This window comes from Gossypium raimondii, chromosome 12 (genome assembly GCF_025698545.1).
Source record: "Gossypium raimondii isolate GPD5lz chromosome 12, ASM2569854v1, whole genome shotgun sequence".
Lineage (NCBI taxonomy): Eukaryota > Viridiplantae > Streptophyta > Magnoliopsida > Malvales > Malvaceae > Gossypium > Gossypium raimondii.
Genome location: NC_068576.1, coordinates 56,033,641 through 56,061,030, shown reverse-complemented (window position 1 = coordinate 56,061,030; position 27,390 = coordinate 56,033,641). Strand labels below are relative to the sequence as shown.

The window sequence follows — 27,390 nt, the reverse complement described above, 5'->3', positions numbered from 1 at the left end:
TGAAATTATGGAAAAAATATAAAATTTATATAAAAAATATAAAATTTATATATATAATACATTCATGAGAATAAAGAAAATATACATATAGAAATTATAAAATATGGATAGAAAGTATAATATATATATACGTACATATATATATAAGTTAATAAATATATAGATCATAAAGATAATGATTATATATATATATATAGAAATTATAAAATATGTATAGAAAGTATAATATATATATACGTACATATATATAAGGTAATAAATATATAGATCATAAAGATAATGATTATATATATATATATAGAAATTATAAAATATGTATAGAAAGTATAATATATATATGTACATATATATATATATAAGGTAATAAATATATAAATCATAAAAATAATAATTACATATATAAACTTAAAAAAGGAAAAAGAAAATATTTTGAAATTAATTAATTCTAAAAAATGACTAATTTTAAAATGTGATAAAAAAATTAGGGCAAATTCGCAAATAATTGAAGTCTCAAGGACCATATTGAACGCGCAAAGAATGCAGAGGGGCTGGAAAGGAAATTGTCCCTTCTCCTCTAAACGATGCCGTTCAAATTAGACCAAATTGAAATAAAAATAAATAAAAGGGTAAATTAAAAAAATAAAATAAAAAACTTAATTACAAAAACATTAAAAGGCGGAGGGGCTAAATAAAATAAATAAATAAATTTCGCAGTGGTATCACCTTCTCCCTTTTTTAAAATCGTAAATAAGTAAAAAATAATCGAAAGAAAAAAAATAGTAAGCCACCTTTAAAAAACTGCCAATTGTTCTCTTTTTTTATTCCTCCTCCTTTTTCCTTTTTTTTTTTTTACAATGAAGGGAGAGGCCTCTATTTATAGTTGAGCCTCCCCAAATCCAACGGTACAGATCAATTACATCAACGGTGAAGATTAAAGGGTATCTACAAATTAAATCTCTAAGATTACAAAATCACATCTTATAAGATTACATATCATATCTAAGATTGCATATCCTCGAAGATTATGTTTCCATATGTGAGTCCGGGCTAAAATTGGGTATTACAATACCTTAACATAATCCAAGTTTATGGACCAAATTGAGAAAAATTACTAAATGCCGAGACTTAAAGCAAACTAAAAAAAGTTCAAGGACCAAATTTAGAGACTAAAGTATTGCTTTATTCCATTCATAAACTAATTTATTTTAATTTTATAAAATATAAAATATAAAATATAAATAATCTACAATTTTTAATTTTAATTTTAATTTTATAAAAAATTCAAGTGATGATCTTGTACATTCTCAAAGTAACACGTTATCATACCTTAACATAATTGAAGTTTATGGATCAAATTAAGAAAAATTATCATATTATGAAACAAAAACGAACTAAAAAAATCAAAGGACCAAATTGAAAAATTACTAAATTTAGAGCCTAAATTGTTGATTTATCCCATTCATATTCAAATCAAATCGTAAAATTCCGGACAGAGATGGCCAATATATTTGAAAAGATAGTGATGAATACAATTCATGCAAGCAGCTTTTTTTCTTTTTTTTCCTTCTTTTTTCCAAAAGGTCCAACATGAGATTTTTAAGACTTGAAAATGGGTGTGGAGTCAAATTTCCGACATTCTTGAATTCCCCCCAAGTCTTCCTTTCTAGTCCTATAAATACCCTCTTAAAATTTCATCAATCTCCATACAAATTTAGCTCATACATATACATACACACATATATACACTAAGAATTATACACCTTGCTTATATAGATCCCGAGAGAGCTACAAAAAATGGGGGTTTTCCTGTTATTTCAAATTTTTTTCACCATAGCCACCATAAGTTTTTCTCTTCATTTCTTCTCCACATTGATATTCTCATGCTGGGTTCTACCCATTAGAGCTTACAAAAAGATTAAAAAAAATGGATTTACAGGTCCAATCCCTAGTTTTCCAATGGGAAACATCACAGAGATGAAAAACAGTATGAATATAAACGTTTCTTCTTCACTTAATGTTGTTTCCCACGATATACACTCCACTGTGTTTCCTTATTTTGCTCGTTGGCAGAAATCATATGGTAAGTTTTTTTTTTTTTTTCTAAATTTGGTCCTAAACAGTATATGGCTTATGATTTTACGGCTTGTTTGAGCTTGTGTTTTTGTGTTGCAGGGAAATTGTTCATATACTGGCTGGGGACGGAGCCGTTTTTGTACGTTGCGGAACCGGAGTTTTTAAAGAACATGTCGGCGGGGGTGTTGGGAAAGAGTTGGGGGAAACCCAAAGTGTTTAAACATGATAGGGAGCCTATGTTTGGAAGTGGGTTGGTGATGGTTGAGGGAGATGAGTGGGTTCGCCATCGCCATGTTATTACGCCTGCATTTTCTCCTTGTAACTTAAAGGTATTATTATCCTTCGTATTTTCTCTCCTTTTTATCTCTTTACAAATTAAAAGAACAAATGCTTAAAGTAATATTTAATCCCTAAGGCTTTGGCCCTTCATTTTTTTTTTGTCCATATTAGCCTGGGAATTTGTTAGTGATTTTTTTCATGGATTTTGTTAAGATGACATTTTAAGATTATGTTTGCTATCACCTAAAAGTTCTTTAATAATTTTTAATTTTTTAAATTTATATAAAAATTTAAATTCCATAATCTCAGTGTTATGCCATTATTCTTGAATGGAATCCAAATTTAAGGATTAAATTAAGAAATGTCGTCAAATTTTAAGATTAATAGAGAAAAATGTTTAGGGACTAAATTAAAAAATTATCAAATTTAAAAGACTAAATGTTAATTTATCCGAAAACAACTTAGGCTCCATTGTGTACACAGCGTCTCTGAAAGCGTAAAAGTCTAACTTGTAAAGTAGAAAACATTTGTTTTCAAAACCAAACGGGTCATTCAACACAACATGTTAGTTCTTCAATTTATTAATTTGAATGGTTTTGATGCAGTTGGATTAAATAATTAATTAAAATTTATAACAGTAAAACATTTAAAATTAAAATAAAAACGGTTTAATTTATTATTTAATTCATCAATTCAATCTAACTCATTTGATATTTCTTCTCAAATAAAATTTTCAACTAATTTTAATCCAACCCATCGTATCCTATGAGATTCAAACAACCATAATCATATATTCATGTAAAGTTAACGGAACAATTAATACACAAAAATAAAGTAAAAGTTTGCAGGAAAACAAGCATTTTTCTTTTTTGTTCAAAAGCACGAAAACATGCATTTATACCTAACATTGGACCTGGTCCTATATATATATATATATATATATGAAGCCATTTATTTATTTATAAATAAAATTAGTTGTATATATATATTTAAGAAATCCAAAAGTTTTGAGTTATCATTACATGAGGTGATTACAAAGTATAAATTTTTTAAAAAGAATTTCTAGGTCGATTGGATCTTAACTCGATTGGTATGAGTATTATCTTCAATGTAGGAGAATGTAGATTTGAGTGCGATAAAGCGTATTATCCTCCTGTTTATAGGTTAAAGGGACTATAAATAATTCTAGATATTATATTAAAAAACAAATATGATCAAAACTTATAATGAAATTAATAAAAAATACTCTAATTTTTTGGTACATTTAGTTAGTTGATAATATTAACACTAAACAAATCATTATATTTAAAACATGGCACGATTAAAGTAAAGATGCATTGCAACGGATAGAAAATAGCTGCAAAAGATATTTTTGATCTTAAAACTATATTTATAGACTGCGATATTGATAGTGGAAGAGAATTAGTCATTATTGTATATAAATTAAAAGTTGTATTCGTTAAGATGACATTACATCCGTGTATAGATTTATATATTTAGGGTATTATCTTTTCAACATCTCTTATTCCTTTTACTCACTTTAAAGATCAAGGTTTTATTTTCAAGTTTAAATTTTATTAATTATTCCTTTTGTCTAGGCAAAATGTAATACTAATTATTTATGGAGTCAATTTTTAAACTTTGATCTCAATTATTTTAAATATTTTAATTAATGAAAGAATAAAAAATAAGTAAAAAAAAATTACCATTACAAGCCAAATTGAAAATTTTGACCATTGCTAACTATTCCAACACATACTTGTTGAATAAACTCCTTCCTCAATACTTCAATAACCAAACAAAGCATAGAGTGCATTAACAAATTGAAATTTGACTATTCATTTTTGTTAGGGTATTGAGTAAATCACATTACATTACATTCTTATAAAGAATTTAAGTTTGATTTTTGAAGAAAATATTATTGTAAGGGTAGCCACGAACTTAAAATTTTATTTTTTTTTAAAACGGACATTAAAGGATACATTAGTCATTAAAAATATATTTGATAAAAACCCTGATGAAATACATTTTGCTTTGATAGTGTAGGCTATGGCAAGCTTGATGGTGGAACCGACAACGAAGATGTTAGACCAATGGGCTACTCTAATAAGCTCTGGTTATCCCGAAATCGACGTCGAAAGGGAAATCACAACGACCGCAGGGGAGATCATCGCGAGGACCAGCTTCGGGTTGAGTTACCAAAATGGGAACAAAGTGTTTGAAAAACTAAGAGCCATGCAAATCACACTTTTCAACTCCAACCGTTATGTTGGCGTTCCATTTAGCAAATGGATGTGCCCTAAGAAAAACCTAGAAGCCAAGAGACTCGGAAAAGAAATTGACCAATTGCTTTTATCTATAATCGATGCTCGTAAAAAGAGTTTGGATATTGGGACGTCCCCTCAGAAGGATTTGTTGGGTTTGTTGATGGAAGGTGGCCTCGTTGACGGACGGTCGGGGAAGAGCTTGACAGCGAGGGAGCTTGTCGACGAGTGCAAGACTTTCTTCTTCGGCGGCCATGAAACCACTGCATTGGCACTCACTTGGACATTGTTGCTTTTGGCCACGTATCCCGATTGGCAAAACCAATTGAGGGATGAAATTAAACAAGTGATTGGAGATGGAGAGATCGATTTCACTAAGCTTGCTGACTTAAAGAAGGTAAATGTCTTTACTATATCTATATATTTAGATATATACTTATATTAAGCCTAACTGAGTTGATGTCACAAGTCATCTTAGCATCAAGTCAATCAAAAATTATTGAAAATTCTTTACATTTACAAAATTACAAATATAACATAAGACTATTTGCCTTTTTTCGTGTTTTTATATAAAATCAATAAATTTTCACACATCATAAGTTTTAAACCTTTAACTTTACATATTGTGTGCATTCATAACTTCTATTCATACATATATTTTTTTCTACTATGGTAACCCAATTTTGAGGAAGTGATATTGCAAATATTAATACTACTATTTTTCATCAATAAAATTCAATTTCAAAAATCTATTTAAGTGACCTTATTAAATAGTGGTGGATCTTGGGGGTTAGCAGGAGCCCCAGCCCTCCTAAAAGTAATAAAAATTTAATTTAATCCTTTAAAAATTATAAAAATATAAATTATTAAAAATTAAAATTTAATTTTGGCCCCCTAAATTTTTTTCTAATTTCGCCCTTGTTATTAAACTCTTTTAAACTTGATCCAAGTGACTTCTATTATAATTCTTTTTCCATTCTCCTTCATTTCCAATCAATTTCTTCATTAATTTTCAAGTGTACATGTGTTTCCCAAGTCATAATATGAGAATTTTTATAAGCGAAAGTTAAAATATATATGTATATATATCCCATATGTCAAAGGTCAAAGTTCAACCATTTGGGAGTCATGTCATTTCATATGTAGAAACAAGTCAAATTACTTCCTTTGACACTTCAACTGTGGCAAGTGGTAGCTCCCCACTAGTTTTGAATTGGTTCTAAACTCTAAAGTACCAACGAATTCCACATGGAGTTATTTATTTATTTAATTTTGGAATTTTTCTCTGCCTTCTTTTTCTTTTTTGAGAATTTAGTTTTGGGTGAATAATACTAAGTGGCTATGACTTGTAGATGGGATGGGTGATGAAAGAAGTGCTAAGACTATACTCGCCAGCACCAAATGCACAAAGACAAGCAAGAGAAGATATAAAGGTGGATGATCTTGTTATCCCTAATGGAACCAACATCTGGATCGACGTCGTAGCAATGCACCACGATCCAACATTATGGGGCGATGATGTTAACGAGTTTAAGCCAGAAAGGTTTAAAGATGATCCTTTATATGGTGGGTGTAAACACAAGATGGGATTTTTGCCATTCGGATTCGGAGGTAGGATGTGTGTTGGAAAGAATTTGACAACGATGGAATATAAAGTTATAGTAACACTTATGCTCACTAGGTTTTCCTTCTCCCTCTCATCAAATTATCGCCATTCACCTTCCATTTTGCTTTCTTTAAGGCCTAGATATGGACTGCCCCTCCTAGTTAAACCCCTCTAAGCAATTCTTTTCCATCATTTTTTAGATTAAAAAGGTGAACTTCAACCTTAAAACCTTGGTTATAGATATTAAAAATGTTACATTCAAATTCATTGTATTCTTTCTTTATATTTGTTTCTTTGCACCAGCATTAAGGTGTTCAAATCTGTATTATCCATGTTGAAATTAAAAAATGTAAAATTCGATTTCTCTAAATTATTATTATTTTTGGCCAGATGAATTATTCATTATTGATATTATTGAAGATCAAGATCTTATGAGACATAACTATTTACCTCCTTAACTAAGACATTTCTTTGGTTGATGATACTTATATTATTTCTTCTTTTGATTTTTTTTTACACTTTTATAATTTGTTTTCACTGAGAAATCATAAATAACAAAAATATTAATCGAAATGTAGAGTTTTAAGGGTGGTATCATTTTTAATTAGGGTATGGGTACCTATTAATATATTTATAACTAATAATGTTTAAATTTTGCATTTGAGAAAATAAAATGAGAATAAATTTAAATTCACTATTTCAGAATATAATGAATTAAAATAGATCTTTACCACGATTATTACACCTGCAGAACTAATAATCTAATTGAATTGATCATGAAAAATAAGGTGTTAATACAAGGATCATATTCTACTACAATATAATGCAAAGAAAATAATAAAAGTAATGAATATTGTTGCCTATTTTTATGTATAGAAAGTAATTTTCAATTTCAATTACAATTACGACCAATTTAAAAAAAATAGGAAAAACCGTAACTTCGACACAGTTTTGCTGCTATCCTGCTATTATAAAAGTTTGTTTTTTTAAACAATGAATGGAAATCAATTGGTTTCATTCATTGTTTTGAATGAATTGTAATTAAATGATATGTGATTTTGGGGCAACAATCACTTTTTAAAAAAGAATTAAAACATTAAAATACCTGGACTTCGTTTAATCACCATTAAAGCTACGGCGTGCGAACGACCAGGTTCAACAGATATGATGTATACTGAAGAATTTGTTCTTGGAAGAAAAAGAATAATCTATCTCAGTGAAACCTGCAGATGCATTTCAATGGCGACAACAGTGTTATTTTTACCAAATAGCAGCCCTGTCAGGAAGATTGTAGGTTGTAGGTAAAAGTAGCATTGAGACCCTGTAATAGAAATTAGATTACATTTTGCTCCCTCTAATAAAAAAAATGAGCAAAATTAGTCGTTGTACGTTACATTAAAGAGTAAATTGGTCCTTTTCATTAAAAAATTCATCCATTTCTATTATTAAAAATGGACAAATAGTGATACATGCATGCCACGTATAACTCATGCTGATGTACAAAGACCCGTTTTTAACCATAGAAATACATGAAATTTTTAACAGAATAATCAATTTACTCTTTGATTTAACATGCGGGGCCCACTTTGTCCATTTTTCGAGTAAAATGTGTAAAATGCAATCTAACTCCTAATACAGGGATATTAATAGCAGTTTTACCTAGGTTGTACGGAGACATTACCTGAGGTGAAGGTATAAGGTTGTGGCAAGTTTTATCGCATGGATATGGACAATCAATCTCTTTGGTTATTTTTCTGCTAAAGTACCAATCTCCAACTGCTTCAGCAATGGTCTGTCAAAGAAAAAATGTATTATAAAGTTTTTAAAAGTATCAAATATCATGTATAATCAATTGCTTCTGGAAATAAAACATGTTAACCTTATTGTATAATAAAGATTGTCTTAATTAGTGAACCTACCTTATTGTGTATTCTTGGAGAATCAACAGCAAACCATGTGTCCTGTGACTCACTTTGGCAATGAGCAAAGCATGAATTTAAAAACATCCCATCTCTTCTTGAATTTTTGTAGAATGGGTAAAGAGCCACAAGCATATCACGCCTCAAACCTAGCACAAGCTTTAAATTTTAATATATGTGTGTGTGTTTGATTTTATCAGCATCATAAACCAACCTTGCAATACACTGATCTGGTATGCACTGCATGCAGCTGGGTCAAGCTTGCAACGATTCCAGTGTCCGTGCAAATCAGCAGATGGTGGAACCAAACTATGATGGAACTGAGGGGGAAAGAACACGATGGTTAAAGTTATGGTCATATCACACTATGTTAGAACATTGACTCGAGATTGAATAGTAGTGGGTTTATAAAACATGCTAGAGCAATGAAAATTTTACCTGGAATACATCATAAGCTGAATTCAAGATGAAATAAGGTGTTGAGATATAGTTCAATGCGTACTGGGGAAAGAAACACTGCAGAAAAAAAGAAGTTACATACCTTGAGCTGCAAGCAAAAAAGTTAGTCGTTCTTGTATGCATTAGAGGGTGACGGAGATCATACCAGCTTTGGATTGCTGATCGACCTCGTGCAATTTGGATTTAGATTTTGTTCTATCCCCTGTCATGTACAGTTTATTGATGTGAACAATAATGGTACAGGTTCAAAACAGAGTTTAACTAGGCACATTCTGTGTTAATTCACACGCGCTAGTTTTCATGTATCAGGAAAAGTCTAAAAATAATGTAACACATGCAGAGAATATGGACCTATTCATACGCTATAAAATGGCAACTTGCATGTTGCCCTTTTCTTGGAATACATTTGCAGCATTAATATAAGAATACTATAAATTCCGAGAAATAGTCATTAGTTATCTTGTGTATCAATGTCCAGCAAAACACATACAACAATCACAATTTAAACCAATGATTAAATTAAGTACCTGTAAGGCAACTAGATCATGATAGAAGGACCTCATAGAATAATTCAAACTTATGTCTCGTCTGCAAATTGAAAATCAAAATATGTAAACATCTGGAAATAGAAGATTGTCCGTTGCAGAGAAAAATGAAACTTACTCATCCAGAAAAAATCCAGCATCGCTTAAACATTTCACACTGGCATTGCTTGGTAACATCTTTGTGAAGTTGTCACAGTGCAAAAAGGTTGCTAGACCCCCAGCAGAGCAACCTGAAAGCAAGGCCTAGAGCAGAGAAAAAGCAAAAGAAGTCAAGTATTGCTGAAGTTCACTTAAAAAATATTACAATTGAACACTGCAGGTCATATTGTATGAACATTTGTAGTAATCTGAACTTACCTTGCGTGCTCTTGACAACCCTTTAGGTAGAAGATCATGGATAATTGCTTCCCAAATTCTTTGCCCTCTGAAATAAAGCAATGACGTCTGTTCATTTCAGAAGCATATATAGGGAAAGAATCAGTAAAGAGCCAATTAAAAGGTCTTTCCCAGCATATACATCTTATAAGTCAACTTTTAATGCCATAGTTTCTACAAATCCTACCATGACTTCATGATTCGTGCACTTAAATGACACTGTGAGTTTTAGATTAATATGATTTTTAAAAAAGAAAAGTTACACTAAAGACACATAGCTAAAATGATAAATTACCCCGTTATCAAACTTGCTATCTCCTGAAAATGAGGCTCCATCACAATATCTCAGCTTCACACGGTTCCAGTTGTAAAAATCTGATTTTAACGAGTGATCAATTTAATGATTATTCCAAAGCAATCATAAAGAAAAGAAATGTCATTATAACACTTGCTTGTTCAATCTACATTTCTTATTCAGTGAATCGTAAACAAGGAAGGTAAGTGAAGTTTTTTGTATTCTCCCCTAAATGCATAAAAGCTAGGTATAAATGTGGTTCTACTAAACGGATATAAAGGGGTAAAAGTATCATAAAGGCTTTTGCATTAAGAGTTAGATTGTATTTTGTTTTTTCTACTAAAAAATAAGTAAATTAATCATTGCACATTAAATCAAAAAGCAAATTAGTTTTTTTTAGTAAAAACAATCTTTCCATTTGTATTATTAAAGACTGGGGAGCCTAACCAAATAACCAAACAGTGACAAATAGCCCACCATATGTACTTCATTCTGATATACGAGATTAATTTATTATTTTTAAGTAGGTGTTAATTTGTTATTTTTAAGTAGGTGGTGGAATATGCAATCCAATTTTTAGTATAAAGGTTTTCATAATACTTTTACCAATACAAAGGATATCTTTGTAAAGGAAAAATGGTTCAACTTCAAGTAAGGAACAGCTGCCACTACCCATTTTTCACAATTATCTCTAATGGTTGCCAGTAGGAGAAACATTCTATGAACATATATGATGCGTATGTCAAAATGAAGAGAATACAAAGAACCCAAAAGGACCAAAACCTAAACAATCCTTCTTTCTTCCCACCGATTTGATGGTTGGTCAAATTTTAGGAATTAAGACGAAGAAAACATTCCTCAAATGGGGTCAACATGCAAGGTTATAAATGTAATTTACAATGCACCATAAGAAAGCCCGCCAGAGAAGCCAGTGGTGCCAGCCAGGATAACATGGCCAACTGCTACTTTGCCGCAAACTATTTATTAATCGAAACCATAACATGGGCATGTCTGCATGATTACCGGGAAATTGATTACCCTTTTCCAAACAAAAGTAGTACCATTATACCATACTAGATCTCCGGTTCAACGACAGTCTTATAATGATTGGTCAAGGAAAATAGGATCCGACTCCTTTCATCATTTCAAAGTTAATAATTTTAATATATTTTTATTTATGAATAAACGCTAAATATATATAAGAGTATTGGATATTTTTTTCTTTTTGGACTGAAGTAATGGATAACATCAAAATAATGTAAAAGAAATAATGCATGGATATTGTCGCGTCGAATACCAATAGAAAACAACTACAATGCACGTTTCCTTTTTGTTTGTTTTTCTTTCATCCAGCCATATGAGTATGACAGACTACCAATATTACGTAAATCTAAAACATTCCCATTAATCAACCATAACTTCCTTGTTAATTTCCACTGGTATACCTGTGGTTATAATCCGAACCCATCCATTTTCATGTCTATTTTGGAGTCTGATTGGTTTAAACTCTATTTACTCTCTCTTAAAATTTCCAAATCTTTTATGAATTACGTATCGCATCACATGCAGTATATATACCCAAACGTAACAAATATGGCAATTGAGAAATAAGATAGTAAAGTGAACCTGGATTGAGGGAGGCGTTGCTGCTTAAGATGCCAGAGAAGACTTCTAACTTGCTCATGTAGCGAGTTGATCCGCGGCGAGTTTTGGCTCTCTCCAGGCACGATGATATGTCATTACACCACCCACCACCCTGATAAACAGATGATAGTATGCATGGAATAAAATTTAAAAATTCAGAGTAATTAATAATCGGACCCTACTGACCTACCGGAACTGACCAGGTGGTCATCCCGATAATCTCGTGATTCTTGTCTTTCCTTAGGCTCCACGCTTGGGCCTTCTTTATTCTTCTTTTCTTTGCAACTTTAATTTGTTTTATGGGACCATAAATAGAACAGCTCTTTTTTGTTCATTAATAGTACAGCTTTTTTCAAACATAACTTTTCTTACAAGAAACTGTTTAAATATAATATAGTAAAATATTTGGTACACTATCACTAGAATTTTTAGACTCTAAAAATAAGGCCAAAAGGTTGACAAGTATCACGTAGGGTATGATAAAATATATTAAAATGCTGAAATGCGTGGTAATTTTTTAAAGCTGCTTGTGGAATTATAAATTGTACACTGTCGTTGTATCAAATATTAACCCTATAATATATTGATAATGTATAATATTACATCATATGACAAAAAAATATGTACTAATTAGAATATAAATTTAGGGAGGGATCCACTTATATCGGTGAAAAACTAAAGTAGTTTTAAGTCTTCTATATATTTTTGTAAAATTAATATTTTAACAAACCAATCGTCATATTTCATATTCTATGCACATCAAATTTGACATAAATTTAAATTTTCTAACTATTTATTTATGTAAAAACTTTCAACCATTCAATAATATATTTTAAATTGATGGGATAGAGAAAATATTATATGACTACTAAAATGTATCAAATGCAAACTTTTTTCAAGAAAATGGAAACCTTTTATATTTGAGTAAACTACAGTAGGGATCACTTGACTATGTTTTTTTAGTCACCAATTGCAAAATGGTTATTTAACTATTAGTATTTTTTTTGTTATCCAATTATTGAATTTTATTTTTTGTCATCAACTGGCTAGCGTAAAATGTAAATTCCCAAAAATTTAAAATAGTTGGTTGACCAAAAAGATAAAATTAAATAATTGAATAAACATTTTGTAACTTTTCATAGTTTGGTGATTAAAAATAATTTACTAATATTTGGGTGACATATTGTAACTTTTCATAATAGGATCACTACTAATAGAGTTTACCTATATATTTATTATTAAGCTAAATAATCATTACTAAAAATGGAACTTCTAAATTAGAATCAACATTTCTTTCTTCTTTTATCTTCTGTAACTTTTACCAGGTTAGAGGTATTTGTAACAAAATTAATTTGACGGGTTAGGCCCGCCCAACACGTCCTAGGATGACAAGATATGGACCGTGTCTAACTAGCCCAATTCAGATTTTTAAGCTTTTAGTGGAGCACAATCTATGACCAATTAAACTACAGGATTTGTTGGACTAACACTGTAACACAGTCGAGTTATTCATCTAATAAATCTAATTCGTTCACTTACACAAGGTTTTCTAGTGAAATAATAAAAGAATAAATTCTAAAACTACATAACAATTATGATTTAATGCGTAATTATATATATAAATTTTATTTTGTATAATTTTATAATGAAATTTTAATTTGATCTAATTTTATAAATTATTAATATAATTATTGAACCATAATTAAAATTTTACGTGTATAAATATACTAAATTAAAATTTATATATACAATTACATGTTAAATTAAAATTTATGCATAATTTTAGAATTTATTTGTAAAATCTAAGCAATAACACCAAAAAATAATAGCAATTTATTCATTAATGGCTGCAATGTGACAATCATTTTTTTTTCAATCAGACAGCATTACATACATATCTTATTTAGATTGAAAGCGCAAAGACGAGAATAAGAGAACCAATTAGTATCAAGCAGTAGCGTTAATTCACTCGATTTGTAGCCTGAATTATTTATTTTCTATTTTTACACCTTTTTGCTAGTCTCCAATGGAATGATTTTAACTTTATCTGACAAATTCAACCTAATAGTCGGCTGCCACTCAGCCGTTCTCGCTTGTGGTCCAACGCTAAAAGATAAAGAGAAAAACACAAAAGTAAAATGCACGAGACCCTAGGGTTGAGCAACAGTATCAAACAAAGGTGGTATTTGCAATTTTCCAAAGCATCTAATCTTAAATCTAATCTCATATTCACGCCAATTCTCACACCAGAAACATTTTTGGTTCAACGCTGTCTTTACACAATTTTGCCATTAAAGAATTTAAATAGCATATACGTATGCGATGGCGATGGCGATGGCGATGGCGATTTAGCTTTTATCATCTTATATTTTGACGAAAAAATAGTAAAGCATACCACAGCAAAGGATGAACTCAGTTATTAATTATTTAATTACCTCAAACTGTAAAATCCAGTTGTTTGATCCGGCGCCGAATCCTCTGTGAAGATGATACGCCGGCAAACTTCCATCCAAACAGACTGTCAAAAATTCACAAACCAAAACAGTTCACTGACAAATCATTAAAAGCTTATAATGGATGAAGAAGTGAAAAAAACCAAAAAAAAAAAAAAGAAGCTAATCACCGGCGCCGTGAGCGGTGGCGTTTCGAACAAGAGTCATGCCAACAAGGAGCCGCTCGCCGGAGCAAATGCAAAATGGCGCGAGGACTAGAAATAGGACTAAACACAGCGTAATTTCTATTCGGATCTTCATCATCTTCACGTTCGTTTTGAAATTATATTCCACTTGTTCTTCTCATTGAATTAATAATAATGAAGAAAAAAAGGGGAATAGTTTGAAGAATCTTGTCCTCGGGCTTTCTTAGTGATAACGGACCCACGAAGAAAACAGATCTGTTACTAAAGCTGCGGGAATGGACAGTTGATAGCTTAAATAAGTAACGAGAGACAGAGGCCATAAACGTACTGGAAGGTGAAAATTGACAAAATTAGCATTAAATTATTAAAAAAAATTTAAATGTGCCATGGATTATTTGGAGTCAATATCAGATAAAAATGTGAGAACACTGAACACACCATGTCTCCATCTCAAGGAAAATAAAACAAACAAACAAACAACATTGAATTAGAGAATACTATTCTAATATTATTGGGAGGGATAGGGTACAAACATCAAATATTAACCATAAATTATATAATATTTTAAAATATTTTTGAAAGATATATTTAATTAAAGAAAATTAAATAAATGATAAAAGTTATATAATTACACAAACCTTAAAATATATCATAAGTATTTGTACTCTTCTCAATTTTGGAATTTAATTTTATATTTTGTTTTTAGAATTTAATCTCATTACTTTTTAAATTTCAAAACTTAAGTTTAACGATAACACCGATAAATTTATTTTGTTAAATCCAGGTTTATTATTACATTAATTTTTTAATTACATGGCTACTCAAGTGAGTATTCTTTTTAATTTCAATATGCTAAACCAACAAATTTTAACGAAAAATTTTAACAATGTTAACAATTAAACTTAAATTTTAGATTTTGAAAAGTACAAAGATTAAATTATGAAAATAAAATATAGAGACTAAATTCCAAATTCTAAACTTAAGAGGAGTATAGAGACTTATAGCATGTTTTAACTTCACACAAATAAATTCAATAAATATTAACTACTTTTAACATTAGCAAACGAAATATGATTTGATATCTAATCTAATCTAATCTAATCTAATACTTAAGCAAATTATTGAGTTGATATCACCTTTAATTGGGTCACTAACTTAGTTTTCAATTTATAAAAACACTCATTCTCTAATTAAAATTAATATTGTTATGATGGTACTTTTGTTTTTCATATATTTATAATTAAAAATATTTTTGTTAACTATACTATACGTAATTAAGTTGCGGGTTATGTTCATGTATTCTAATTTTGTCAATTTTAGTCTCTACCTCTCTATACCTTTTAAATCTAAAAATTTTAGTCTTGATCAAACAATGATGTTAAAATTGTTATTTTCAAAATTTTATGTGGCATAAATATCATCACACATGTAATATCATGTTAGTTTATTATTTCCACGTAATGCTCACAAAGAAACCAAATCATTTTAGTTAATGGGTTTAACAACTATCGTTTGAGTTACTATTGAAATTTCAAGTTTTAAAAGTATAGAAATTAAAAATAATCAAATATGGGAATACAAACTAAATCCATAACACACACATAATTTGGGACTAATAGTAGAATTTGACTTAACATATTTAATTGTTACCGTTTGGGCTAATACTGAAATTGTAAATTTTAAAAATATATACTAAAATTGACCAAAGTAAATGCTAAAATAAATGTTGAAAAATGAATACTAGAAAATTAAGTCTAAATTTAAATTGTAAAAATTGTAAATCAGTTTGATGATTTATTTAAAATTAAATATTAAATATAATCATATGGTTTGCTAACATAAATAAAATAGAATAGATTCTTTATTTTACCTAGAAAAAGTATTATATATTTTCACATTTATCGTAATTAATTCCATTACTATTTTTTTTAAATCTAAAAAAAATTTATTAGTGATAAAAGAAAAAAAGTGATCGAACACACGAGTAGTTTGTTTTTTCTTTCCTGGTTTGTTGACGGGGACCTACTTGCCTGACCTACATTCTGATAATTGTTAGTCTGTTTTGGCACTTGGGTTGGGGGTTCCTCTTTGAAAATGGGAAGTCTTAAGTTTAAAGCTATTGGTTAGTTAATTGGTTAGATGGTTGGCCACTAATATCGGCTAGGTGGTTGATCTTTGTATTGAAATCCTAAAGGGTCAATCATGATTTCAAATTCCATAAAAATTAGGTATGCAGCTGTGCCTTGAAATTTCAAATTAGTTGACATTTAACTAATCCTCTTTCCTCCTCTTTCCAAGTAACCATTAAGTTTTTCGGTATCTAATTTATGTTAGGTAGATATTAACTTAGACTTGTTTAGTGTTTTAACTTTGATTTAAACCTAAAAAATTGACTTAGATAGAAAAATTATACTCATTTGAAATATGAGTCGGACTCGAGTTCTGAAAGTTTGTAATATATTTTATAATATTAAAAATATATTAATTTGTGTATGTTTAAAATTTTAATAAAAGAAAAATAAATACAGATAGCATTAATCTCCTTGTTTGTAGTTATCCTTGTTAGTCTATGCTCTCAAAACGTTCTAAGTTTGTTGAGTCATAATTTTTTGTTCAAGATCTATCACGATATGGGGTGAAAAGAGTTGTTTTCTGAAAGTGGTTCACACCATATAAAGTGTGAAAAATCGCTTGTCTAAAGGTGATTGTATGAGATGTGAAAAACCGTTTAATTTAGTAGTCACAGAAAAGTATAGATCTTCTTACCTTTTCCTTGCTTGCCCTATCCTTTCCAAAATGGGAAATTTATAGATGGGAAAGGGGAATGACTTTGAATAGGACTTTATTTCATGATTATTATTTTATAAAGTCTAATTCTAATCCGATTGAAGGTACATATAACCTTTTTTGAGGGTTGATTAGTTTATTGAGTGGATGAAATGTGATTTTCTTAAAATTAATAAATTTGAGGAGTAGGAACCACTAAATAAGATTAGATTTAATGTAATGGTTATCTCTAAAATGTTGCAACCATGATGTTACAATATTCTCCATTGAATATCTGTAAGGGCATAAATTCCTTCTCTAAAACATTTAAAATTTAAATTACAATTTAGAGAAATATGGTTGAATTAACCTTTATGTTTAACCTTGTTGCATCAATTAGGGAAAATAAATTTTAAAATAGGGTTTGGATCGATAAGAGTTGTTATCAAATTTATTCAGAGCATCTAAATGAATTTGTTGATGATTTTATGGAAAAAAAAATGTTTATATTTATACAAGTAAAGGACAGAATTGATGGGGTCACTTTTCCCTTTTAATAAAGAGTGCTAACAGATCGGTTTCAATTGTCTGATCTGTATTCACTTGGGTGCATGAATTTCACATGCATCGTATATTGTAGACACCTATAAGATTAATTCAAACATATTTTTTCAAATGATTATTCAAATATCAAAAAAAAAAATTTTAAAACATTATAATGGAGTTATTAAAGTATTAATATTGTATCAATCGAATGATTATTTCGGTCTAATCATTAACCCTCTTAAGTGGAGGATATTCATAATACGTGCATCAAATTATCAACACGTATTGGTTACTGCATCGATTACTTAAGAAATGCATTGAAAGAGAAAGTGGAAATTACTTCTTAAAATTTAATGACAATGTTTTTAAAAATGTAAGATCTAAAATTGTTCATGACTCCATGTGGTAGATACGCACATACTTACTATTTGATTTAAAATTGACATTTAATGTTTAAATTGACAGATAGACTTACAAAAAGTTTAACTAAAATAATATTGACACATTTTTATATTCTCCGTATCTATTTTACGGTTCTTGTTGGGGATTCATGAATGTCCCTCCAACGATATCGTCTCCAAGGCTCAAACTTATGTCACCCTCTAAGAGTGCAATGTTTTTTATTATTGCATTCAACACTGATTAATTATAATATTGAAACTTTGATAACCTAATTAGAATGCTTTCCAATCTATAAACCATTTTAAAATTTGGATAATAGTTTAAAGACGTTAAATGAAACTAACCCCTATTAGATATTATTTCGAGCACTGAAATTAATGACAATAAAAAGGAAAATTACATTTCAAGTCACTTGAAAATAGCATTGTTTCTATTTTGGTCATTTTAAATTTTTGTTTGTCAATTTAGTCACTCTAACTAAGATAATTGTTTAAATTGATTACTGCTATTAAATTCTATTAATCCACTATCGGATGGCTGATGTGGCATATTAGTCAATTGAATAATGACATGTGACACTTTTTTTTTTTTTTTTACTTTTGACTAAAGTTAAAGTTACAAATTATATCTTATGTTTATTTGTGCTGATAAATATACATCTTTGCGGACATAAATAAAACAATCAAGTCGACGGTCACATTAACACTATCCCCATTTTTATGTTTTGTATGTCTATCTCGTTCAAGTGTTCTGGCTTTTTTCTTATATTTCTTATTCCTTGCAAACATTACCCATTTGTCATATTTCTTAAATTTTGATTTCCTTTGTTGCATTACCTCCATAGCTGCAAAAGAAAAAAAGTTTTCTCTCCAAGTTTGGGGCAGTTTTATTGTTGTGGCAAAATCATATACATAATTGAGTATATCTTTTTTGTAGTACATAAATCTTGATGAATCCTGAAGTATTGTGGGATTGGAGGATGAATCCTGAATATTTTGATGAATATTCATATATTCATGGAAAAAAGGTTATGTTTTATATTTCCCAAAATTCATTTTTAATTCACAAGTTGTTTTTACATTTTATCTCTTACTTTAATGTATAGATAAAAATGGTAGGTTTTGGTAGATGAGATACGGAGAGGAGAGGAAGAAAAAATATTTTGGAATAATTACAAAGAGATCCTTAAGTTTTAGTCAAAAGTAAAAAAGAATAAATGTATCACGTGTCGTCATTTAATTAACTAATGTTCGACATTAGTAATCCATTAATGGATTAACGGAATTTTAAATGGCAATAACCAATTTAGGCAATAGTCTTAATTAGAGTGACTAAATTGACGTAAAAATTAGAATGACCTAAATATGAATAACGTTATTTTAGAGTACCTTGCAGTGTAATTTATCCTAAAAATTTAAAATACAATATTTTTCCAAATTAACTCCCTTATTAGGCTTGCAACTCAAAATTTTGAAAATTCAATATTTGGTGCTGTAAAAAAAAAGAGTTTGTTTAAAATAAAATGTCTATATAGCTAGAAAAATTTATAGTGTTTCAAATATTAATTTATTGATAATTAATAAATGTTAAGTGTAACAATAAAATATATTTGCATTTTTAATAAAATAATGATTTGAACTTTAAAAATGATACAGTTAAAAGAAAACAACCACGAATCCAAAAAAAATACTCTTTATAAACAATAAAATTAGTCATAATCTTCAAGCATGCCAAGGACATCTTTTTAACCAAAATCGACAAAACCTTAGCTTGAGGGGTGCCAAAAATTCAATCATTTCCTCAACTGGCTTGTTTTTGTTCATCATTGAACTTTTCTTGTTCAAGTGTCAAACAATAAGAACGTGAAATTGAAGGCATAACATTCAGCCCACTAAGAGTAGAGATAGTGACTACTTTGTTGAAACCAAGCCCGGCACAGGAGCTAGCTTGTGAAGTAAAGGTTTCGTTGTCAACTGGACCACATTTTGCACATTTCGTAGCTCCTAACTGAATTCATTATAACTAGATTAATGTACGTGAAAATAATTAGTGTAAATTATAAATTAGTAATTCAATTATTAGTTTTTTTTGTCATTCAATTATGAAATTATCACTTAAAATATTAGTAATTTTTTTTAGTCACCCAATAAGAAAAAATTACAAAATGATTATTCAACTGTTCAGTTTTGTTGCCAATTGGCTAATTGTGACAACTTTTAAAATTGACATAATAGCAACTTTAACATTCGAAATTTATAAATTATGTCTATTTAGTCTTGAGTCTAAAAATTAACACTCGACATTTACACATTTTGTATTTTTATATTTTTTGACGTTTTGCTTTTGGGTTAATTTTAAAAGAATGAAAATTATTATCTTAAATTTTGGATGTTTTCATTTTTTTGTATATTTTCAATCAAATAGTTGATAATATTTTTAGCTTTTTAGGTAAAAAGGTCGTAAAGAAAAATAAAACAACAAAAAAGATCAAAATGCATAACGTGTAAATGTTGAGGGTTAGATTTTTTAGAGTTTGACTTTACTTGGTAGAGTGGAAAGAAAATTTGAATGATGGAAAATTGAATGGAAAACATATTTTTCTTTCCGTAGATATGCTTTGTAGTAGTGGTGGAAAAATGGAAAGAAAATTACATTTTCATCTGCAATTGCTTGATATAGGTAAAAAATGGAACGAAATAAAATAAAACATTTGAAAAATGCGTAATTTTAAACTAATATGAACATCTCTCTCATTTTCTCTCCTCTCATCATTCCAAATTGGAATGATTGATATTTATGCGTTATGTCGGAAAATATGATCATCTCTCTTATTTTCTTTCTTCTTACTTTCATTCCCAACCAAGCACACTCAAAATTTATTTTATTTCCACTTTTTCACTCTTTCCTCTCGTCCCTCTACTTCTTTCATCAAACCAAACAAACCCTTAAAGTTGATATCATTCCAATTTTAAAAATTGCCATTGTTAAGCAATTGGTGACAAAAAAAAAAAATCGAATAGTTTGATGACCATTTTGTGACTTTCCATAGTTAGATGACCAAAAAATAAATTTACGAATAGTTAGATCACCATTTTATAACTTTTCATAGTTGAATGATCAAAAATTATTTACTAATAGTTGTGTGACTACTATTATAATTTACCCAAATAATTTTGTAATGAATATATTAAAAATAACTCAAAAAATATTACTTTGATTGAAATAATTAAATTGAGATGAAATTTATAATGTTAAGTTCAAATACTCGCATATATATTTTTCTCGATTTTATATAAAAAATTATACATATTTAAATTAATATTTATTTTTATTAAAATAATAATCTATTAATAATTTAACAATTGAATTCAAAGTCAGTGAAACAGTATTCATCAACATAAATTGTTCCTCTAAGCTATTGTGGACTTTATGTGAACTTTTTTAATCTTCCTTTGCCGATACATTGTAACAAAACTTGTACTATTACAAGCCCAATAAGTCTAATAAAATATGCTAACAGCGTATTAAACCATTGAATATAAAAATAATATTTAAATATTTTATTAACTGGTTTTATAGATGGTTAACTTATAGTATTGATTACACATAAAAGGTGACAATTTACTATTTAGGATAAAAGTATTACGGAGGTTATTGTATTAGATGTCGATTGCATTTTATTTTTCTACTAAAAATAGACAAATTAGTACCGATACATTAGATCAAATAGTAAACTAGTCATTTTGTTAAAAAATTAATCTATTTCTGTTGTTAAAAATTAGATCTCATATGTCAACATAAAATGCACATGGCATGCCACATGCCATTATCTGGTTACTTTATCATCCACATCAAAATTTATCAGTACTAATAGATAAAATTTTTAATTGAAATGACCGATTTTCTCTTTAATCTAATGTATATGGATTAATTTTTTGAGTATGAAAATTGATTTGGTCTCCACTCCCCAAGTTTTAGAAAATTGAAGTAGGCTATATTTTTGGGCTTTTAAGCTGCTTCTACGCATTGGTCCTGTGTCGGTAGATTTTAAAGGTGTCCGTACCCTATAACTCATGTGAACATTCTAAATTTGACGTACGAACCTTTCTCCTAGATTATGGGCCGGGTTATGGACAGTATAGTGTTAATAAAATTGGTAATATAATTTTTTACTCTCAATTTACTAATTAAATTCATTTTGGAACTTATAATTTTTTATCCACTTTGATATTTTAATTTGACAATTAAATTTATTTTAATCGTTAAACTTAAAATATGTAAATGTTTGAATATGTATTACTTTGAGATTGTGCCACATCATTATATAAAAATTGAAAAAAAATATATAATTTTTTCCGCTGATGATGTGGTATAGTCTCAAAATGCCACATACAGTGTTTTAATACCTAAATCAGTGGTTGAACTAATCATATCATAGTTCTTGATTCATTCGGTTTAATCAGTTCAACGACTAGACCAATAATAATTAAAAACATAAAAAATTTAAAAATAGAAAAAATATGCTAAAACGATTCAAACCGCTCAACGTTGATTTTTGTCCTAGTTATCGATTTTTACATGTTCTGAGCATTTTCCAGTTCAATTATTTTCCATCCCTTTGTTTGGACCAATATATCGGTGATTGATTGGTTCTCAGTCCAATCGGTTCGACCAATCAATCCAGTCATATTCTAAGAACATTTGTCACATCATCAAATCTTGTTAAAATCTAAATTCAGAGACTAAATAGATTTTAGTTCTGTAGTTCAATACCAAAATGATAATAGACTAAAATAGTTAAATTAAACCCACCCTTACTTTTTAACAATCTTTTTACGAATTAGTAATAAATTTATCTTACCATAAGTTTACATTTGAATAATATAATATTAATTTAATTAAATCTAACTACTACCATAATTGATTTTAGTTATTTTAAGCCCATTTCACTACCTATTCCGAACTCATATTGTTACTAAAATTGAAAAACTATAAGAGCTAAAACTAACAAAATTAGAGTATTCAGTATAGTGATTAAATGTATAATCTACGCATAATACAGAATTAATAGTATAGTTACTAAATCTATGAGGGATTAATAGAAGAATTTGACTTCCTTGGTTTTATTTTAAAGCGAAATCCCAATAGAAAATTGATTCTAATTATAAAACATGTAAAATCATGGGGGGCTTTCTGTGAATTAACTTAAAAATCTCATTTCCTTCGCCTCGCACTAGGAAAAAGAGAACCTCCTTATTGATCATCATCTGAACGAAATTAAAAAAGAAAAAAAGGCCTCTCAAACTGTACAAAGTCCAAGGTAGTCCTCTCCAAAATCTCTCTCTCTTAATTTACTTATTTTTTCTTTTTTAATTTTGCTGCTTCAGATCTTTACCCATCGCTTGTATGTAGATCAAATCTAATCTCTACTCTTTTTTTGGAATATTGCTTATGAATATATTTTATTTTTATAGCTTTTTTTTTGTAATCTTTTACGCCCTAGATTGTTAACCCTTTTATGGAGTTCTTCCTTATGTGATATGAGTTGTGAACGTAATGAATCTTTTGCATTTCATTTCAACATTTGTTTGTTTGTTGCGATTTTGATTAGTGTGAAAATTTAAAATTTGAGGTAACTTTATATAAATTTGTCGAAAAAAAAGACATGAGATGTAAATTGCTAAATTCAGCTGTTATCAGTTTGGTTTGTTTCTGGACGGAAATTTAATTCGTAGTTAAATGCGACTGCACTAAGCAATTGAGTACTTGAGTTAGTGTAATTAGAAGAATGTTGGAATTGTAATCAACCTTTTTTAGCTATACATCTTTAAGAAAGTTATTTAGTTAAATATTTGTTCTGGGTTTAAGTTGTTTTTGGTAGAATATGCCCCTTTGTGTTTTTGTTTGTATGTTGAGATTTTCTATGCAAATCAGAAGAAAGAATGTTATTAAAAAAGCATGAAATAGATGATGAGGAGACTAACTCAACTACTCAATTGCTTAGTGCAGTCGCATCCAACTAAGGATTAAAAAGCATCCATTTGTTAGTATATCTAGGGGCTAGTTTTGCTTCACTTTTCCTTGATCTAGCTACTGATGTTTCTCCTGTTTTAATTACGTATTTTAATAGATTTTTTTGGTGTAAACGTTTCGCAGGTACTTTTCCTTGATCTAGCTACTGATGTTTCTCCTGTTTTAATTACGTATTTTAATAGATTTTGTTTGGTGTAATCGTTTCGCAGGTTGCATGGATTTCTCAGCTAATAATTTTCATTAGAGAAGTAGTGCAACTTTGTTCTCGAGATTCATCTTGTGTTGTATTCGGTTTAGGCACGTAAAAGACGTGCTTCAGATAATTGATCCAAGAGAGTTGTGCGCTTAGTCATGGATTCTTTGTGGAAGCTTTTGTATTTGCTTGAGCCTGCCCCACTTACTCTCATACTTACAGCAGTGGCTGTGACATTTGGATCTGCATTTCGTGCTCTGAATTATGGGAAAGAAATGGAGAGGAACCGTGACTTGTCGGAAGCATCAATTACTCTAGATCGGTCCCAAGCATTAATGATCCCAATAATGAGCTCCTGCAGCTTGCTTTTGATGTTTTACCTTTTTTCTTCTGTTTCACAACTCTTGACTGCATTCACAGCTATTGCCTCTGTTTCATCCTTATTCTTCTGTCTATCCCCTCATGTTGCCTATTTGAAATCACAACTTGGTTTGGCTGACCCATTTGTGTCTCGGTGCTGTTCAAAGTCATTTACCAGAATACAAGGCTTATTGTTATTGGCATGCATACTTATGGTTGCAGCTTGGCTTGTTTCAGGGCATTGGATTTTGAACAATTTGTTAGGAATTTCCATATGTATTGCATTTGTCAGTCATGTGCGCCTTCCAAACATCAAAATATGTGCAATGCTTCTAGTGTGCTTGTTCGTGTATGACATATTCTGGGTTTTCTTCTCTGAAAGATTTTTCGGGGCTAATGTCATGGTGTCAGTAGCAACACAACAAGCTTCAAACCCGGTTCACACGGTTGCTAATAGTTTGAGTCTTCCTGGCTTACAATTGATCACAAAAAAACTAGAATTGCCTGTAAAGATTGTTTTTCCAAGGAATTTGCTCGGTGGTGCATCCCCTGGTGGGAATTCAGCTGACTTCATGATGCTTGGTCTTGGTGATATGGTATGAAAGCCTTTCTCTTCAGTATATAAGAAAGCAGTTTTTGCAACTTTCAAAGGTTCTTATTTTATGAAATGAGCAGTCATCATTACATTTCATTTGATTTTTATTTCAGTTCTTTCTATGAACAAACATGTAGAATATGCAGAACTGTGTCTCCTATGTTTCTTGAGCAGTAATTACTCACAACTTTACTTGGTGCAGTATAACTTATCTTTTTTTTGAAAAGTTTCCTGTGTTGAGAGTTTTCTGTTTTTAGTTGAATTTAATTTGTTCTTCTCTTTTATCTTCCCACACTATATATCATGCAACGCTGTACAATATCTGCACGTTCTTTGTTATTAGATCATCATTTATTAGTATCTTCAAGGTGCAGGCCCTTAAATTCTCGTTTCAGTTTCAAGCTTGTGAAGTTTATTCTTATTGCCCCTGTTCCTAGCATGGTTGTTATTAGAAGAGCTAACAAACATGTCCTCTCAAACAATTATGGTTTGCTGATGAACACATGCAGTCTACAAGGAAGACCATTGTTCTGTACTTATTGACCAACCATATGTTATTTGCAATTCATGCATTTATAGAGACAAGCACTCCAACATATGCATGTGACTTCTTGAGAATAACATCGTAGTATTGTTACCAGTTCCAAATTACTTTGCTGGCTAATGTCATCTTGATTTTTCTAATTGTTAAGAGTGTCTGATTGTTTTGTCTATGTTCATGTAGGCCATTCCTGCCATGCTTCTAGCATTAGTCCTCTGTTTTGATCATCGAAAGACTAGGGAAACGGTAAGTCTTTTAGATTTACATTCATCGAAGGGGCACAAATACATATGGTATGCCCTTCCTGGCTATGCTGTTGGATTAGTAACTGCGCTTGCAGCCGGCATTTTGACTCACTCGCCTCAACCTGCTCTTCTTTATCTGGTATTTTGTTGGCCCTCTGTATTCCAAGCACGAGCTTTTGCAAATATGATGTAGTCATTCCGATCATTTCTATTCTCATTTCTCACTGTTTACTCGATCAAAATTCGTCGAGGTTACCTAAAGCTGTTAATGAATGTTATAGTTTTTTGAGTTCATGGAATGCCTGTTGCACCTCCATATCGTTTTCAACTTACATCCTCCATCTTTTACACGCAGGTACCTTCAACTCTGGGACCTGTGATTTTCATCTCGTGGTTAAGGAAGGATCTAGTTGAATTATGGGAAGGAACAATGCCAAATCTCAGCGACAAGGCTAGACAAATAGAAGTCTGAGCCATTTCTTTCTGTGATATGAAGCCGGGCCTCAATAGGGTACATGGAACCTTTCGGTTGTATATTCCTTTTGATGTTCTGTCATTGAAAAAGTAGAGTAATATATCAACAATTCAATGTTTTACTTTATGAAATCCAACTCTGCCAATGATATATTTTCCTTAATGAAAAGCCAGAAAAAAAAAACTTTGTGAACCATGTGAACAAGCAGATACAAGATCAACCATTTGCTCTAAAATGCTTTCTGGCCATTCATTTACTGTTAATTTAATTTTGGCCTTGATGTTGACAATTAGGTTCATTTTGGTACTTATATTTTTTTGTCATACTTTGGTACATGAACTTAGCAACTCAGTCTATTTTGATTCTTGAACTTGAAAAATGTAAAAGTTTGATGGCATGAACTTAGTTACCAAGTTTAAGTATCAAAATGGGCCTAGTTGCTCGGGCCAAAAATTATATTTATCCTTTAATTTATGCCTTTTAGATTGATGGTATGTACTATATGAAGGCCAACATGCTGTATAAATGGTTGTACTACGTAATACTAACATCCTCAGTATGTAAAGGTTAAAATATCAGGGGGATTTTCATCCTTTTCTCTGCTATATATAGAAGAGATTTAGGTCAAATCAATTCAATTGAAGAGTTAAAATTAAAATTTTAATAAGAATAAAATGATATTATAATTTATCACAGTCATTACGTGTGACATATTAAGTCGGTTCAATGAACTAAGCTTGAATTGGATCTGGATAAATGGAAATTGCAGCCCAAGTTAGTTTGGATTACTATCCATTTTAATAAAAGTATTTAATAAAAGTATAAAACATACTATTTTTATGTAAATTTAACCATAAAATGTAAAATAAAATTTTAATATTTAAAAATAGTAAAACGAGCTTCTTTTTAAGGTGCAAATACAATCAAATTATAAATAATAATATGAATAATTAGAAGTAACCATTACAAGATACAGCAGAATACTTTCTTAAATATAAAGAAAATCCACCATGTCTTTTTGTATTGTATGTAAACTAAAAATATTTTGGATTTGAAATGTAATAGCTCACTTTCTTTTAGAAAAAAAAATATGAATTGTTATTATTTTTTTTTATTTTTCAAATGGTGTTAACAAAC

The 27,390-nt window shown here is 29.7% G+C and overlaps 3 protein-coding genes across 6 annotated transcripts; 2 read left to right on the top strand and 1 right to left on the bottom strand.

The window, feature by feature from the left end:
* The first annotated feature begins 1,737 nt into the window (after window positions 1-1,737).
* On the top strand, window positions 1,738-6,827 carry LOC105765533 (cytokinin hydroxylase). Its single transcript, XM_012584698.2, has 4 exons — window positions 1,738-2,080; window positions 2,173-2,402; window positions 4,399-5,013; window positions 5,969-6,827. Exons 1-4 carry the CDS (start codon window positions 1,795-1,797, stop codon window positions 6,395-6,397), a joined length of 1,560 nt encoding a protein of 519 aa, XP_012440152.1. The 5' UTR covers window positions 1,738-1,794; the 3' UTR covers window positions 6,398-6,827.
* A 237-nt stretch (window positions 6,828-7,064) lies between these two features.
* Window positions 7,065-14,418, bottom strand: LOC105765531 (pectin acetylesterase 9). 3 transcript variants are annotated; one of them, XM_052625664.1, is made up of 13 exons: window positions 14,083-14,418; window positions 13,895-13,977; window positions 11,442-11,571; window positions 9,816-9,895; window positions 9,503-9,589; window positions 9,264-9,388; window positions 9,128-9,188; window positions 8,746-8,802; window positions 8,580-8,657; window positions 8,356-8,461; window positions 8,142-8,290; window positions 7,904-8,014; window positions 7,065-7,543 (listed from the first exon to the last, which is right to left on the bottom strand). In XM_052625664.1, exons 1-13 carry the CDS (start codon window positions 14,213-14,215, stop codon window positions 7,502-7,504), a joined length of 1,242 nt encoding a protein of 413 aa, XP_052481624.1. In that variant the 5' UTR covers window positions 14,216-14,418; the 3' UTR covers window positions 7,065-7,501. The 3 variants fall into 3 exon arrangements, with proteins under 3 accessions (XP_052481624.1, XP_012440150.1, XP_052481625.1); XM_012584696.2 differs by having other exon boundaries at window positions 7,065-7,445; window positions 14,083-14,415; XM_052625665.1 differs by lacking the exons at window positions 13,895-13,977; window positions 14,083-14,418 and adding an exon at window positions 11,646-11,938.
* An 8,578-nt stretch (window positions 14,419-22,996) lies between these two features.
* On the top strand, window positions 22,997-26,448 carry LOC105765529 (signal peptide peptidase-like 1). 2 transcript variants are annotated; one of them, XM_052625620.1, is made up of 5 exons: window positions 23,073-23,131; window positions 23,942-23,967; window positions 24,054-24,993; window positions 25,717-25,917; window positions 26,134-26,448. In XM_052625620.1, exons 3-5 carry the CDS (start codon window positions 24,196-24,198, stop codon window positions 26,248-26,250), a joined length of 1,116 nt encoding a protein of 371 aa, XP_052481580.1. In that variant the 5' UTR covers window positions 23,073-23,131; window positions 23,942-23,967; window positions 24,054-24,195; the 3' UTR covers window positions 26,251-26,448. The 2 variants fall into 2 exon arrangements, with proteins under 2 accessions (XP_012440146.1, XP_052481580.1); XM_012584692.2 differs by lacking the exon at window positions 23,942-23,967 and having other exon boundaries at window positions 22,997-23,131.
* The last annotated feature ends 942 nt before the right edge of the window (window positions 26,449-27,390 follow it).